The following is a 17,771-nucleotide window of genomic DNA, read 5'->3' on the forward strand; positions in this document are numbered from 1 at the left end:
TAGTTCTATGGCATCTGATTACTTCCTTCTTACACACTATGTCTTTGGGTAGGGAGTTGTGCTTGGTTCAGGATTAAAATGCTAGAGTTCAGCTTCTCCCCAATTAAGGATAACCGAGAAAGCACAGACAGATACAGCATATAGTCTAGTCAGTTACACAAACATTTAAGCTTTCTTGAGGATGCTGCTTTATTTATAAATCTATAGAATTTGGCAAGGAAATTCCTCTCTTTGTAAATGGTTGCTCTGTAATTGGATGGCCATGGCAAAGACCTATCACCATGAACAAAGCATGAAGAAATCCAAAGGAAAATTAGGAAGTTTTTCCTTTCATAACGGAAAGGCTGAAGTGGAACTTTAAAAACACAGAACATTTTTACAGAATCATAGAGCCAATGGAAAGGCCTTACAATCATCTGGCCCAACCTCCCTCTCTAATTTAGTAATCATACAAAAAGGATGAGCGCAGGAGATAAGGTTTTCTTCAGCCTGACCGTCTGGACAGCCTATCAGCAATGATTTATTATTGAAGCCTTCATAATCATTTGATTATTAATAATCATTTGATTATTTTGGTGTCATTTTGAAAAATGGTTTCCGATAGAGTTTAGGCATCAGAATAATTGATATAAAATTATTTTAAAGGCTCCAACTAATTCTACAAAGGAAATTCACCTTGAATGGGCAGGCAAGTTAATTGCTATGACTAACTCATTAAGGAAGAGCCCTTTGTATAAACATGAAGTATCACCTTCTAGTAAATTATATCAGATAGAAATTACAATTAGAATATGTATTTGGGTATTTTTGAATAAAAATTTTATTTTAGCAATTTCTTGTTTTGATATTGAATCTTCTCTTTTCATGTGAAAATACCCCAAAAAGCAAACAGAACACAGAAAAGCGTCACTCACCAGTTAAAGCCATTCCAGCTATTATGATTCCCTCCAAAATTTCTACTCGATGGAATAATACTTTGGAATCAAGGTAGGAAGTCCGCTTGTGCTTTTTGAAGGCATATTTCAGAATGCACTTTGTTGTCCACCAAATCCCCAAGATAAAGAAGAAGGTTCCAGGGAGAGCATGGCCTTTGAAATTCCCCATGACTACCAAAATAAGAACATACAGAAGATGAAGACACTTCATTTCCAGAATTTGGCCAAAGCATCATTTATTCCTGTAAAGTACACTATCTTCTGATGATGATGGATACACCTCTGAGCCAGAGGATCCAGTATTACTGTCGACAGTGGTAGATCCATTACAATACCAACAATACGAAAAAGAGGAAAAATCTACATTTGTTGAACACTTACCTTGTTCCAGGCACTGTATCAAGTGTTTTACATGTGATCTCTAATCTAATTTTCACAACATACCCATGAATGAGGAGTTAAGTCACATTTTCAACTGGGATACAGGTTTAGAGAAGTGAAATGACTTACCTAAATCTCACAACTATTTTTGAAAAGTTTCATTGTTTTTAACAGGGAGCTCAAAAGATCTATTAAAAATGATAGTGTGTACTCAACCAACACTTACACTTTAAGTATATTTGAAAGGAAGTAACAGGAAAGTTTTACTTTTATGTTTAAGACTTGAAATGATATGAGATTGCCTACAAAAAATTTTAAGTAGGTAATTTCAAAGTATCAAGCATCAAGTGTGTGGAAGAGACCATTAGTGCTCATCAAGTATCTGTGTACTCTTCCATGCACTTTTCCCAGCCTCTTCTCCATTTGAATCAGAACCACGTTTCTAGTGCTGGCCAATGGACTGTGGCATTTGTCACTTCCAGGCTGAGTCAGTTAAGAGACTATATGACTCCTTTAACTCTCTTTTCCCATGCTTTGGAGACCTTGGCATGGCATATCTGCAACACAGAAGACAGTCAACCAGCCTGCATCAGATTTTTGCAAGAAGCAACCTTTTATTGTGTTAAGTCATTAAAATGTTGAGGTTTAACAGCTTAACCCAGCCTATCCAGAGGGATACCAAGCCAAATCAATTTGTAAATTCTGTTTACACTATTGCTGCATGATCGAGCAATAAAAAACAAATATCCTCCTTCTTTTTTGGTGAGTGCTATAGAAAACCAGTCTTGAATTATATGAGTTTTGAATTATGTGAGCAGCCCTTTCTTCAAACATATTGCACCATCTCCAGAATAATGAAAAGAGAGTTCAGAATCATCCCTGTGGATCTGACAGTAGGCCAGATGCAGGAGAACTCATGAAAGGGGATTTCAGGGTTCCCCCTGGCCCAGAAGAGTTCTTTATCTCCTTGGGTGGGTACTGGACCTCTCAGTTCGGGGCAGATCCCTCTGAGTTACTTCCACATCCCTCTGACACAACTGTGAAGTTTCAAGGGGGAACTATGAAGCTGACTCAAACATTAAAAGTCTCTTAAATCTCCAGTTGAGACCCCAAATGGACATTTCAGCACACCCCTGAATCATCCATACCATCCAAGAGACTCTGACTCAATGTATCACACAGTGCTAAGAGCAGCTTCTTATCCTAACTCTAACTCTGTTAGAGGTATGGTTTGGACTATGTCCCTTAAGCTCTCTGAGCCTTGGTTCTTAACTAATAAAGAAGGAGGTGGCCTAGATGACACCTGGAGTTCCGTCCTACTCTAACAGATTCTGTGATTCATTATCCTAACCACCATCTTTATCATAGTGTTACTGAGTCCTCTTATTTGTCTTGGCTTAGACAACCATGTGAAATTGAAAAATGCTTCTACATGGGATTGAAAAGTACATCTCGACTGTAAATTTTTTGAACTTTCTGGAAAAGAATTTGATATGTTCTAAGGAAACTTAAAAACTTTACATTCCTTGGTACAGGAAATCCACTTCCAGGACTTTATCCTAAAGATCTAACCAGAAATACAGGCACCAAATTAGAAACAATATATATGTCTAAAATTAGGAGATAGGGGATATATTTAGTAAAAAAAAAAAAAAAAAATAGGATTTTTTAAAAACTGAGGAGAGGGGACTTTGGATTCAGGTTGACTAGGTCTGAATCCCAACTTTACCATTTACCAGCTACATGACTTTGGGAAAGTTATTTAACCTCTCATGCCTTAGTTTCCTCTTCTGTAAAATGAGACAAATTTAAAATTAAAATGAGTTATTCCAAAGCAAATAACCCACAGTATTATTAAACAAGCTCATGCTATCTGCAACCGATCTCAAACTATGAAAGTAAAACAAGAGTAAAACCAGATGAGCAATTCTACTTGGATACCAATTGCAGAAAAGCAAGAAGCACCTATACAATTCACTTAGCAATCATTTGTGTACTGCCTATAACATTTCTCCTGCTGTTGTCTTAGAGTGTTACTAGAATCTTCAGGGGTTATTTAACTCCTTGACTGCAATTAAAGAATAAGCTCCTTGAAAGCAGGGACCATAAATCTATTCTTCTATTCCCCACTGCACCTGTATAGTGCCTTATATACTGTGAAGTTCTAACTTAACAAGAGCAACTAAGCCCTTCTTATAATACAAGATCACATATTTATACAACACCTCCATTGAACTAATCATCTTATCTACCCATCCATTACCAGAAAATAATTTTTCCTCCAGTTACCACCATTCACCCACTTGCCCAAACCCAAAATGTGAAAGTCATCTTAAAGTCCACCTATGTCCCTGAAAACTAATTAGTTATTGAGGCTTACTGCCTCTGCTTCCTTACGTCAACCCTCTCCTGCCCCAAACTTGGCTGACTTCCCCTAGCCTCTTCAGTTTTATCTGCTTAGGGAAATCCTCCCTGATGGCCCAGACAGGAGAGGACTGCTCTTATACCTTCTCAAAGCACCCAGTTCTTACTTTAATGAATTCTTTGTGTGATTAGTTACTGGAAGTCTGCCTTCTCCATTAGCCTGTGAAATTTCACTATATTGTGAAAGCCTGTGAAGCAGGTAATTGAGGTTTCTCAGAAGTTAGGAGCCTGGTCCTTTTTTTTAAGGCTTCTGGTATATGAAAAAAAGGAAGAAAATTCCAAAACAGAGTTACCAAAACTGTGGTTGCTTTTAAATGTTTACTTTTACCTAATAAATACTTTGAACACACACGTGAAACATATTACCTATCTTGGAGATAACATGAAAATTTCTGAATTGTGCAGCTCTAGGCCAAATCCACCTCTATGACCAGCTAACAGGTTCCTGCTGCCCCAAAGGCCGAATGGACCAATATATCTCAGCACAGCCCATTGGGATGTGATAGGGAGGCAATGGGGAATAGTTGAAAGATTTTGAGATGAGCAGAGTGGGATAAGAAACGACTCCTTGTTCTTATATCAGTTATAGAACTTCTGTATCTTTAGCCTTTGAATCTGAAACACTCTGATGCTTCCAATCTTTCTCTGTTTAAAAGACCCAAACAAAATGAAGTCAAAGCAGCTTGTTATATTTGCCTGGCGAAGGGACCAAGCAGACCCAGTTGCTTCTGGCAACAAAATGGCGTTCACTTGATTTCACTTCCACTGTGGAGAGAAAAAAATCACTCAAATCCTCAAACATCACTTCACTCAACTTCTAGAACACCACTATCTGTATATCTGTCTTTTGTTACCTGTTTTTCTATTGCCTACAGGTACAACTCACTGCTCATAAAAACAAAGTAGTCCAGAGTTTAATTAGATCTCAAATTAGATCCAAAAAGCAGACACATTGCCCTTGGAAGGAGAACACAGGGCTTTCCTCTTCCACAAATCAGAACATACCTGCCGGACAGCTAGCAGAAACCCCAGGGAAAATCACCAGGATAGCAAACCGAAAGGTCCTTCCTCAACATCCTCCCTGCTTAATCGCACCATTTGTAATCTCGTGGGGAAAGAGGTTCAGGCAGGCCTAAAATGATCGGCTTCAAGATTCAATCACTGGCTTCCAGCTGCCATTCATCCTAAAAATGTTTACTCCTCCCCATCTAAAAACACCCTCTGCTCCTAATGATACCAACAATCACCCTCTGGGCTAAGACAAGAAGCAACTCCTAAAACCCTCATTGGCTCCTTTTTTCTGACCACCCCCTGACATACACACACACTCACTCACCACCCGAAAGGGAAATATTTTTAAACTCTAGCACTTGGGGATAATATTGGGCAAATCTCAAGATCTAAATCAGGTGTTAGGTGTTAATTCCCATTAACCAAAGCCATTTAAACCAAAAACCAGACCTGTGTACAGAAAGAGGAGAGAACTCAGAATAGCCCAGAGAAAGAAATCCTACAACTTACTTGTTGGAATCTCAACCAAATATCTAACTTCAATATAAAATAAATACCATGGAGAAAAACTTAAACTAAAAATTCATCTTGAGCCAGCACCAAAATAAAGTATTCCTAAATCTTAATTAGTGATTCATAGTTCAAGACATTTATATATTCCAATACACTAAACCAATTTGAGCTATTTCTTGAGCTCACTTTACCATTTGCCTTAATTCTCAAAGCAAAGTGTATACAAGCATATATAGCTTTAAGTTGTTCTGATTTTCCATCATTCCATACCAGTTCTTTCTCTCCCAAATTTCAACTGTTTTGAAAGACTTTTCTTAGTTAAATTATCCTTACCTTCACACTTTCCTCAGTGTCAAGTCCAATGCAGTTCACTTCTCCCAGAAGAGAATCTACAATCGTTCCAGAAGGAAAAGCAGATACCAACTGGTCTAAATCTAAAACTGTCCACTCTTCCTCCTTGGAGACTTAACCTATGTGCTCATATCTTTCCAGTTTGAACTTGAGCAAATAAGTCTTCAGAATGTCACAATGCCTGCATAAATTTGAATCTAAGGACCACACCCTTTTGAACATCCTAACTTCCAGTCCAAACGTTGTGCAGCAGAGTATTTCCCGAGACTCACGTTGACACCTCACCCACATGACCACAGTCATGTCCCACCTGCTGTGAAAACCAAAGCCAATGGAGCATGTCTGATCTTTGCTATCTCTCTTCCAGGCCATCAAGATGGATAGATGACAAAGGGAATGGTTATGGCAGCAGTAACATAATAAAGCATCATTGATAAGACAAACCATTTTGTAACATACAGTGCCTCAAGCAAGGTGCTAAGGTTGGAGTCACTGCTAAGGTTCTAAGGTTGGAGTCATTGCCAAAATCAAAGTTATAGGAATAGGAAAAGATGATGGAAAAAAATGCTTTAGGTCAACAGTGAAGCTCACTTGCCCTCAAGGAATACACAATCTGATAGAGAGAAAAGTGAATAAATAAGTTAGAAAAAATTATTCTAAACCAACGTGAGGCTTGCACAAAGTGAAATGTGAGCAAGAAAGAAACAACAGTCTGACTCTAACCTGGAGAGCAAGCAGCTGTTACCCTATCTGCATTCAAGTCTTATTTCCTCCTTCAGTGTAAACTCTTGGTGAACAAGGGCCATATCCCCTATAATACTTCACACCTAGTAAGCACTCAATAAATAGCTAATGAATGATGAGCTCCTGCCTGGGACCCCACCTCCCTGAAACCCTAGCCTGGGTGGCAACCAGGATCAGAAATAGCTGGAGAGGCTAATTAAATGCAGATTCCTGGGCTCACTTCATATCTACTGAATCAATCAGCAGGGGGAGGCTCAGTATTTATTTTTATTATTTACTATTTTATTCTTGGCTGCGTTGGGTCTTCGTTGCTGTGCACGGGCTTTCTCTAGTTGCGGCGAGCGGGGGCTACTCCTCGTTGAGGTGCGCGGGCTTCTCATTGCAGTGGCTTCTCTTGTTGTGGAGCATGGGCTCCAGGCGCACGGGTTTCAGTAGTTGTGGCTCGCGGGCTCCAGAGTGCAGGCTCAGTAGTTGTGGCTCACGGGCCTAGATGCTCCGCGGCATGTGGGATCTTCCCAGACCAGGGCTCGAACCCGTGTCCCCTGCATTGGCAGGCAGATTTGTAATCACTGTGCCACCAGGGAAGCCCCAGAAGTCTGCGTTTTTAACAAGCACTCACCAGTTGATTTTTATGTATTCTTGAGTTTTGAGAACCAAAGGCTTAGAGTATGTGGAGACAAGCAAAGGGGCACTAAGACGCTCAGATTTAAATGTGGCCTCCTCATGGATAAGGGCAGAGACTAGAAAAGGTTTCTGAATAGTCCCATCAAATAGTCTTCATCAAGTACATTTGAGGAGGTTAAACACTACAGGGAAAGGGCTCCTCCTTCTGTGACTGTCTATCACTGAGCTGTTAGCACATGTAAAGGAGGTGAAGCTTTGCACATAGCCAGAGTATTTATTTACTACTACTGTAGTCAAAGTCAGAATGCACAGGGCTGCCAATAAAGAAGAAAGCTGGCCTGAGTAGTCTGCAATGACTTCATCTGACAAAGGTCTAGTCATCTGTGAAAAATTAAAACTTTTATATGCAATTGGCAAAGAAGCACAGGAAAAGATGTTCAATATCATTATTGATTTGGGAAATGCTAATTAAAATAACAAATACCAATACGTATCCACTAGAACGGCCAAAGTTTAAAAGACAATACCACATGTTGGCAAGAATGTGGACAACTGGACGTCATACACTGCAGGTGGGGACACAAAATGGTACACAAAATGGTTCATTTTTTTTTTTGTACCATTTTTTTTTGTCACTTTTTAACTTTTTATAAAGTTAAACATACACTTACTATTCAGCTTAGCAATTCCACTTCTAGGTATTTACCCAAGAGAAATTAAAATTATGTCCACACAAAGATTTTTACACGGATGCTTATAGTAGCTTTATGCATAATAACCAAAACCTGGAAACAACCCAAATGCTCACCAACCAGTGAACGTGTGAACAAACTGATACATCTCTAAATAAAAAGGAACAAACTACTGAAACTACTGGATAAATCTCAAAAGCGTTGTGCTAAGTGAAAGAAACCAGACACAAAAGAGTACAATTCCATTTATATGAAATTCTAGAAGAGACAAAACTGTCATGATAGAAAGCAGTTCAGTGGTTCCCTGGGGGGAAGGGGAAGGGGATTGACTGCAAGGAGCATGAGGGAACTTTTCAAGATAAAAAGAACATATAGAAATATTCTTCATATTGAATGTGAAGATAATTACACAAGTGTATATATTTGTCAAAAAAATTATCAAATTACACACAAAATTTAGGGATAAACTTTATTGCATGTAAATTATACTTCAATGGAGCTAATTGAAAAGGGAGAAGGAACACTTCTGCCCTTCCTTCTCTCCTGGCAACCTGGAACATGATTTTGATGGCTGGAGCCTTAGCAGCTAATAATTAATTAATTAATTAATATATTCTTCGTTTTATTTATTTATTTTTTGGCCATGACACATGGCATGTGGGATCTTAGTTCCCTGACCAGAAACTGAACCCACGTCCCCTGCATTGGAAGCACAGAGTCTTAACCACCGGACCACCAGGTTAGCAGCTATTTAAATTATAAGGCCCATATTGAAGAGAAGGAACAGTGAACCTGAAAGAAGCTTATTCCTGACAACTTTGTGGATCCACTCCATTCCTGAATACTCTATTTTCATGGGTATTTTATGTAGTATGGAAATGAAATTCTATCATGTGTAAAAACAAAAAATATTTAAATCTATTTTGTTATAGCAACAAAAAAAACTTAAAAATCATATGTGTCAAAATAATAGCTAACATTTATTCATTGCTTTCTGTTTACCAGTCTCCATTCAAGTAAGTGCTTTGCATTTTAATTCATTTAATACCCCTTAAACCCTTCCACAGTATAAGAATCTAATTTTTATTTAAAAATGTCCAGCAAAGGGGACTCCTCCAGCTCCTTCAATACCTCATTCTGGTGACATTCAAATCTCACTCTCCGTTAGCCCTGCCTCATAGCCAACCTGAATCTCTTGGATGTCCCAGGGAAGATCCAGAACATTCATCAGTCTTGACAAACTGCTTCCACAAAAACGTGACTTCCAAACTCGGTATTCTGCTACCCACTCCCTGCCTAGAAGAGAAAGTTTTGTCACTCTGCTTCAGGGCAGAGGTGCAGGCACCCTGCAGCCTAGACTCACTTACTAAGCAATGTACAGCCAAAATGCAGTAACCACACCTGAATCAATAGTGTTGACACGTTCATTTGCATCACACCTTCTAAAGAAGGAGTTGCTGTTATCAAGAGCTCTATCCATAATGATATCTGGATGCCTATCTACAGAGAACACTCTGTAGCCCAGTTCAATCCTTTGGGGACATGAGGTCAAATCAGAATCATTTTAGCCAGATCCCCATGTAATTCATATGCACATTAAAAACTAGAAACACTAGTCTAGGGCAAAATTTCTCTACAGCGGCACCATTAACATTTCACGCCCATAATTCTTTGTTGTGTGAGGCTGGACTGTGCTTTCCAAAATGTTTAGCAACATCCCTGGCCTCTACATACTAGATTCTGGCAGCACTCTTCCGCCAGTTGTGACAGTCAAAGATATCTACATATATTGATAAATATCCCCTGAGGGGCTAAATCAGAGCCCCTTCCCAAATAAGAAGTACTGGTTTACAAGACCCTTGGTCAAAACCCCTTAACTTAAAAAGATTTTTTTTCTTTTCTCTTGGGAAAAAGAGAAATGTAACAAGTTTAGCTGTTAACTACTGTATCAAAACAAGTCCAAACAGATTATGTGCACCTACTCAAAATGGATTAAAGACCTAAATGCAAGGCCAGACACTATAAAACTCTTAGAGGAAAACAGAGGCAGAACACTCTATGATATAAATCACAGCAAGATCCTTTCTGACCCACCTCCTAGAGAAATGGAAATAAAAACAAAAATAAACAAATGGGACCTAATGAAACTTAAAAGCTTTTGCACAGCAAAGGAAACCATAAACAAGACAAAAAGACAACCCTCAGAATGGGAGAAAATATTTGCAAACAAAGCAACTGACAAAGGATTAATCTCCAAAATATACAAGCAGCTCATGCAGCTCAATATCAAAAAAACAAACAACCCAATCCAGAAATGGGCAGAAGACCTAAATAGACACTTCTCCAAAGAAGATATACAGATTTCCAACAAACACATGAAAGGATGCTCAACATCACTAATGATTAGAGAAATGCAAATCAAAACTACAATGAGGTATCACCTCACACAGGTCAGAATGGCCATCATCAAAAAATCTACAAACAACGAATGCTAGAGAGGGTGTGGAGAAAAGGGAACCCTCTTGCACTGTTAGTGGGAATGTAAATTGATACAGCCACTACGGAGAACAGTATGGAGGTTCCTTAAAAAACTAAAAGTGAACTACCATATGACCCAACAGTCCCACTACTGGGCATATACCCTGAGAAAACCATAATTCAAAAAGAGTCATGTACCAAAATGTTCACTGCAGCTCTATTTACAATAGCCAGGACATGGAAGCAACCTAAGTGTCCATCAACAGATGAATGGATAAAGAAGATGTGGCGCATATATACAATGGAATATTACTCAGCCAAAAAAAGAAACGAAACTGAGTTATTTGTAGTGAGGTGGATGGACCTAGAGTCTTTCATACAGAGTGAAGTAAGTCAGAAAGAGAAAAACAAATACCGTATGCTAACACATATATATGGAATCTAAAAAAAAAAAAAAAAGTGGTCACGAAGAACCTAGGGGCAGGATGGGGATAAAGACGCAGACCTACTAGAGAATGGACTTCAGGACACGGGGAGGGGGAAGGGTCAGCTGGGACAAAGTGAGAGAGTGGCATGGACATATATACACTGCCAAATATAAAACCGATAGCTAGTGGGAAGCAGCAGCATAGCACAGGGAGATCAGCTCGGTGCTTTGTGATCACCTAGAGGAGTGGGATAGGGAGGGTGGGAGTGAGGGAGACGCAAGAGGGAAGAGATATGGGGATACATGTATATGTATAGTTGATTCACTTTGTTATAAAGCAGAAACAAACACACCATTGTAAAGCAATTATACTCCAATAAAGATGTTAAAAAATATATATTTTCTGTGCTTCATGTTGTCTTTATCAGATGTTTGATTACTGAAGAAAAACTGAGTCAATATTAAGAGAGCTAAGGTTTTTTTACAACATGTAACTTTCTGTATTTGCCTTTGAAATCTTTTTATTGTCACTGTGGTTAAATGGGTAACTATTATTTCACAATGACCTCTGATCCTATTAAATCAAGTGTTCTAAACCTCTTGACATTTTTTACAAACTTCTCAAAACCAAACTCTAAATGAAGTCTTTTTGATTTGGACCTAACTTTGGGAGTTTCCAGAGGCCCCCTGTAAAATCTGGAAGGATTTGTTCTCTCAAAAGAGAAGGGTTAAACTAATTAGGCTTATTTGATATGTTAAATTACATGGAAATAAGAAGTGATACTAAACCTTCTTTAGATTATATTGTATAAAATATTATACAATATATACCTATAATATATTGTATGGGTGTATGTTACTATTATAAGTAGTCCAGAAATCATATAAAACCTGACATTCCTAGTATGTTATCAGTCGTAATTCCAGCTATCATCTTAAAATGTTGTATGTCTCATAAATAACCAAATTTCCTTATCAATTAAATTATAATGAATTCTTATCAGAACTTTAACCATGGCCATGTTTAAGTCTCCTGGCATTCACAGAAAGTTAGTGTATTATTCTGATGCTTTCCTGAAAGCTTTAACAAGCAGCTATGATCCAAAATTGCTGTGTCTTTAAAGAGATTTATGGAAAAGACCTTGACAAGTACTCTAGAATACAGGTTTCTGATAACTCTAAGATCATACCATTGAACTAAGTAAGAATTTCTAGAATTGTTATGGAGAAACTGATTGATTCATAAAACTGCTAACCCAACGTCAAGCAGAACAAGAATTAATTACATAGGACTGACTGAACTGATGAGGATGATTATAATTTTCTATTACTTTTTTCTTTGAAACATTGCCAGTTCATTAATGTTTTGTTTTTCCAGATTTAAGAAAAACTTTTTCTCTTTTCTATCAAGCTATTTATAACTTAACAGCAACTTGGTAAATTATATCTTTGTAAACAGAATTTTCTCCCTACCTGATCCCTCAAGAATTCAGAAGTTCTTATTGAGTATTCTTATTTTCATGGCAATATAGTTATTTGCATAGACTCAGTGAGAATCTGTTTTCCTTAGAACAGAACACAGTGGGAAATATTGGTTATATTACCAAGACTTTGACTGGAATGTTACATTTGAGAATGATGTTCATAGACTCGGACATAACCAGACAGTTTTAAGAAACTAAGGTTGACTTTATGGAGCCAATAAAACCTCCCTTCAGAAAACTACCTGGTAAATCTTGTTTATAGGTTTCCCAGCCTAACCAATGAGTATGGAAAGTCATTTCCTAGCAGATCCAGAACCTCATGACATTTTAGACCCCAGGAAGAGAGGAATTTACCTAAATCTATAGGCATTGCAAGTGAGTCCTTGGCTTGGCTTCCAGAATAATCTCATATTCTTTATCAAAAATTCTAGCAAAACAGACTGAAAAAAGCTTACATGATCAATCTCTATTCTTGCTGCATTTATGTAAATAATCAGACCAAGTTTAATGAAATTAGACTTATTTGGCAAACCAATTAGTCTTATTATGACTATCTTTGGTAAAAATGGGGGTGATTGTAGAGAGAAAAATGGTGTTCCAATGGAAAACTATAACACCCCTTTGTGGACATTAGATTCTAGCCCTGTTCACTGTCACTGAGGTTTTGTTATTTACCTGTGAACTGGAGTGGATCCCAAATTCTTTTAGTTTCCTCCAATATCTGGCCACAACTCTCCAAACTAACACCTCCAAGTTTTCTCCCACCCTTCTGACTTGTAATCACTAAGAAATAAAACTGCCCTTTTCCCAAAACCATATAAGCTGAAGCTGGACAACTTGATATAAACAGAAATATCACAACAGCTCATGTATGGACAACCTTCATGCCTGTTGCTGTGTGGGCCACTCAGAAAGTTTACTGGAACACACCTGATGACATCCCCAGAGACATTCAAACTGCAAAAGATGCTTTGAGCCCAATATCTAGAAAACTGCTCAGCTGACTGCCATCTGGACTCAACAAGCCGTCTTATAGTCTACTCCAACCATTAGACTTCATTTTTCTTTTGTTTTTAGAGAAATGCCTCTTACTAAATCCCTGGTTGCTTGGACCACATAGTGGCTTAACTTAGGTGGAAACTCACCCACAACAACACCTTCTGAAATGAGACAATTGTTGAACTGAACTGACCTATTCCCAAATTAAGAAACTGATTCAATAAAATAGGAAACAATGTACTTAAATTCATCCTTTTCTGCTTGTTCCTATCTATGTTTTCCTCCCCCTTTGCTGATCTCTTATCTCACAACTTCTAACCAAACTCAGCTGCTAATATGTGACACTTTCTAAAAATAAAATTTCAAATTGGGAACTAAAGGAAACCAGAATATGTCACCCCAAAATATGCCTCTTTGACATAAAAATAATTTTGAGCTGAAGGCAATTAAGAAGCAGCAAATGGAGGAGAAGCTCTCTGCCCTCCTCGTTACTTCCTAGAGGCAGGATATACATTCTTCTTCCACTGGAGACATATTCTTATCAGCCCAGAGGTGGCAAGAGGAATCTGTCAAACAAATCTTTGTCATTAGTTCTCAGATGTTTATCTTCCCACAGTTTGCCGCCCTTGGAAACCTAAACTGCTTTCCTTTGTCCTATCATTTCTCTACAAATTTATTGTTCTTTGTTGACGATGCTCTATAAGCCAGAATTCTAAGCTGCTGCTTTGAGTTATTTTTCATTGAGGTTTCTCCCACATGATGGGTGTTGCATGTGCTTAAAAAAAAAAAAAAGACTGTTAGTTTTTCCTCCTGTTAATCTGTCTTTTTGTTTAAAAATCCCAGCTGAAAACCTAAAATGGGTAGAAGTCTAGTTTTGCCTTCCCTACACATGTAGGGCAACACATTCTCAGTTTCCGGAGATTAGAACCTGGACATCTTTGGCGGGGGTGGCGTTATTCAGCCTGCCATACCCCCTTAGGAATGCCAGTCAGAAGGAGGGCCTCTAACAGTCATAAAAATAAAAACTTTAAAAATCAGCAACAGACGGTGGGGGGGAGAAGGGAACGGGAGCAGATGGAGCCTCTTTAGACTCTCAGGTTCCGTCACTGAGGGAGACTCAAGGGCTTAGCGTTGTCTACTTCTCAATCCTGGCTGCACCAGAGAACCCCTGAAGAGCTCATAAAAGAGCTCAATCCTTGGGGCTGGGCTTCCCTGGTGGCGCAGTGGTTGGGGGGGGGGTGTCTGCCTGCCAATGCAGGGGACACGGGTTCGAGCCCTGGTCTGGGAGGATCCCACATGCCGCGGAGCAACAGGGCCCGTGAGCCACAGCTGCTGAGCCTGCGCGTCTGGAGCCTGTGCTCCGCAACAAGAGAGGCCGCGACGGTGAGAGGCCCGCGCACCGCGATGAAGAGTGGCCCCCACTCGCCGCAACTGGAGGAGGCCCTTGCACGGAAGCGAAGACCCAACACAGCCAAAAATAAATAAAATAAATTAAAAAAAAAAAAAAAGAGCTCACTCCTTAACAAGACAAATTACACTAGAGGTGGGATTAGCTAATAGCCCTAGGAAAGCCAGAATGGGATAAAGCACTGTTTCTCAAACTGTCTGTAAGGGACAGACATTTTAAAAGGAAAAAAATTCTTTTAGAGCCAGTATGTTGGCAAATTGCTTTTATTATGAAATTTCTTAAATAGTAAAAATAGGTACTTGAACAGCTACAAAAATAAAACCAATTTACAAGTTAAATAGAAGCAAAAACTACAAAACCAACACAAATCAAATAAATTAATGCAAATCAAATAGACAATTATTTCTTTTAAAATAAGTGGCCTTTCACACGTAACTCTGAAACTGACAGCTACAGCACATACGCTTTTTGGTCCAGAAGATGTATATTACCGTGTCCTCCCCCCCCCAAACTGACTCAGCTCTCTATTCAAACTAAAATCCACCAGAACGTTGTCTAACATATTAAGCCCGTCTTCTTTACTCATCAACCCTTGATAATTAAATCAGTGCTACATGCCCCTATCATGATCTTAAGTATTGTACAAAAATGTAAGCTTCAGCACTGAGATGTTTGGCTGAATTCTGATACAAGATGCTCACCCAGGTGATGTAGAATAGGCTTATAATATTTCTCAGTAATTGCTGAGATGAAAATGCAGTTAGATGATTATAACAGAAAGCTTGCAGACCTCCTTCCCCACCCCTCAAGAACATGTCAGCAGACGCCTAGAAATTTATTAACTCCACCTGGGGAAACACTGGGAAAAAGAATTAGGAAGAACTGTATCCAAATAGTTCATGAGGGGAAATTCCTCTTTATATAAATATTTTAGCTAATAAATACAGAAGAAATGATAGAATTTAGAATTTTACAAGCCCTGATGAACTAATAAATGCAGGCAATGATGAACAAAGACGACTGATAACAAAGGAAGACAACGCGACAAGATGCACCTGAAGTATTCTTGCAAAAAAAAAGTGAAACTAGGTGTGATCCAACCTCTCTACGTAATTCTTAATTTACAGCAAACGTAGGGGCAGAGGAGCATGTTAAATGACATCATAGGGACACAACCAGTAAAACCAAATAATGCAAAATCCTACAGGACAAACTGGCTTCTTCAACAAATAAACTGTAAGAAAAACAAAGAAATAAAGAGAGAACTTGTGTATTAACAAAGACTCTTGAGTCCTATCTATAATTGCAGTGTATGAGCTTTATTGAGATCCTAATTCACACAAAAATAGTTCAAGACTTTTAATTTTATAGGGGTGAATCATATTGTATTTAAGGCTTTTTTCTTAATCTTTATTTTCAAAAGATATATACTAAAATATTATGGACCAAATAATATGATGACTTGGATTAGTTTCCAAATTGTGATGGTCAATTTTGTGTGTCAAATTGGCTAAGCTCATGCTACTCAGTTTTTGGTCAAACACCAGTCTAGATGTTGCTGTGAAGGTATTTTTTAGATGTGATCAACATTTAAATTAGTCGACATGGAGAAAAGCAGATTACCCTCCACAGGGCAGTGGGGGGAGCATGGGGCAGGGAGGTGGTGTGCTCAGTCAGTTGAGGGCCTCAAGAGAAAAGACTGAGTTTCTCCAAGGAAGAAGTAATTCTGCTTCCAGATTTTCTTCCCAATAGAAACTGCAACACCATCTCTTCCCTCAGTCTTTAGCCTGCTGGCTTGCCCTACAGATTTCAGACTTGCCAGCCCCCATAATCTCAAGAATCAACTCCTTAAACTAAATCAATCTCTCTCTCTTTCTCCATATATTCATACACACACACACACACACACACACACACACACACACACATCCTTTCGGTTCTTTTTCTCTGGAGAATTCTAATACCAAAATTATCTGGGAGAGAGGAGAAATGAGTAAGGAAACAGATAAAACAAAATTGGCCATGAGTTAGTAACTGTTGAAACTGGCTAATAGGTATATTATACTATTTTGTGTCTTGACATTTTCTACTTAAAAATTGGGAAAGATAAAAAGAAATGAAAGAGACCTGTTTTTGATTTTGTTTTTTTTGTCACAGGTCTTGATGACAGCACAGCATATGGAAAATCAAGGCTATCCTGAGAAATCTGAGGCTGTGACCAATAAGGGAGAAGTTAAAGCTCAAAGGAGCTGGCCTTGGAGGTGACTCTTCCCTTGACCTTGAACTTCCAGTCTGATCTAGACTGAACCCTTTCTGGTCCCACTGCACCTGCACATCCCTTTACCACAGCACTTTTCTTATACTTTTACTCTCAATCTCTTCTCACTAGCCAGGAGCTCCATACTCATCCAAGCACCAAGACTGCACTCAGAAATGTTTGATTAATGAATTAAAGCAATGCCCAACTTTTAAGCCAACTCACGTGCTACTGCCTTCTAGTCCTTGGTTTCTTCTGTCAATTGTTAGAGCCTACCACTAACTTCTCTGTTTTTTTATTTTTTCCTACCCTCTGATTCCAAATATTTACCTCCTACCAACCAAACATCTGAGGTCTCACTTTATGGGTGGGGCAGACACTGGCATTCACCATCATAGAACTTTGTAAAATTAACCTTCAAAAGCCCATTTCTGGGCAGAAAACAAAATCCCATCCAACAAGTGGCCTGATTTGCAGAGCTTTCTTTCCAACCTCCTAGAAAGGAAAACCTCTCTGACCCTTAGGGTCTGTTGTGAAAGTCATTCTTTCCACAGGTCTGCCCTTAGATGACAGGATTTCAATGTGAATAACCATCAAATGAACTGTTTCTTTGCCTTTATCATAGTATTCTGCATGTTTTTGGAATAAATTCACTGATTTTACAATTGGAGTGAAGAAAAACCGTAGGATATCCCATTTTATAAATTAAATTAATGAAAAGAAAAATGGTCCAATGCCAGTTTTTCTTTTCCATCTACTTTATAGAGGGAAAGAAAAATGGTGTGAGGGAAAAATGAGACCGAAATAGGCATCTAAACTCCAGCCTCCTGTAAATTCAAGTTCAGACAAGAAAAAGCAGAGTTTTGTAGCTCGCTATGCTCCATGGGAAATGCTGTGACTCTTGTACAGGAAAATGGGGGGGTCTGAGTGGCTGAAGTCGCCTGCCCTCCTGCCTCCTCCCCTGTCCCCTGATCTTACACTTAAAGCCATTATTTCAGGGGAAAAAAAAATCTCCATCTTTGCTTCTGCCCGCCCCCTCCTCC

General features: G+C 38.7%; 1 protein-coding gene across 3 annotated transcripts in view; it reads right to left on the minus strand.

Moving 5' to 3' along the window:
* TMEM45A (transmembrane protein 45A) overlaps positions 1-17,771 on the minus strand; it is an 86,120-nt gene that overhangs the window by 26,406 nt on the left and 41,943 nt on the right. For all 3 annotated transcript variants that reach the window (XM_068545583.1, XM_068545585.1, XM_068545582.1), the window contains exon 2: positions 915-1,106. In XM_068545583.1, the coding sequence (XP_068401684.1) occupies positions 915-1,104 (190 nt within the window). In that variant the 5' untranslated portion in view covers positions 1,105-1,106. The remainder of the gene's footprint in view (positions 1-914; positions 1,107-17,771) is intronic.

The sequence above is a fragment of the Eschrichtius robustus genome, chromosome 6 (assembly GCF_028021215.1).
Source record: "Eschrichtius robustus isolate mEscRob2 chromosome 6, mEscRob2.pri, whole genome shotgun sequence".
Classification (NCBI taxonomy): Eukaryota; Metazoa; Chordata; class Mammalia; order Artiodactyla; family Eschrichtiidae; genus Eschrichtius; species Eschrichtius robustus.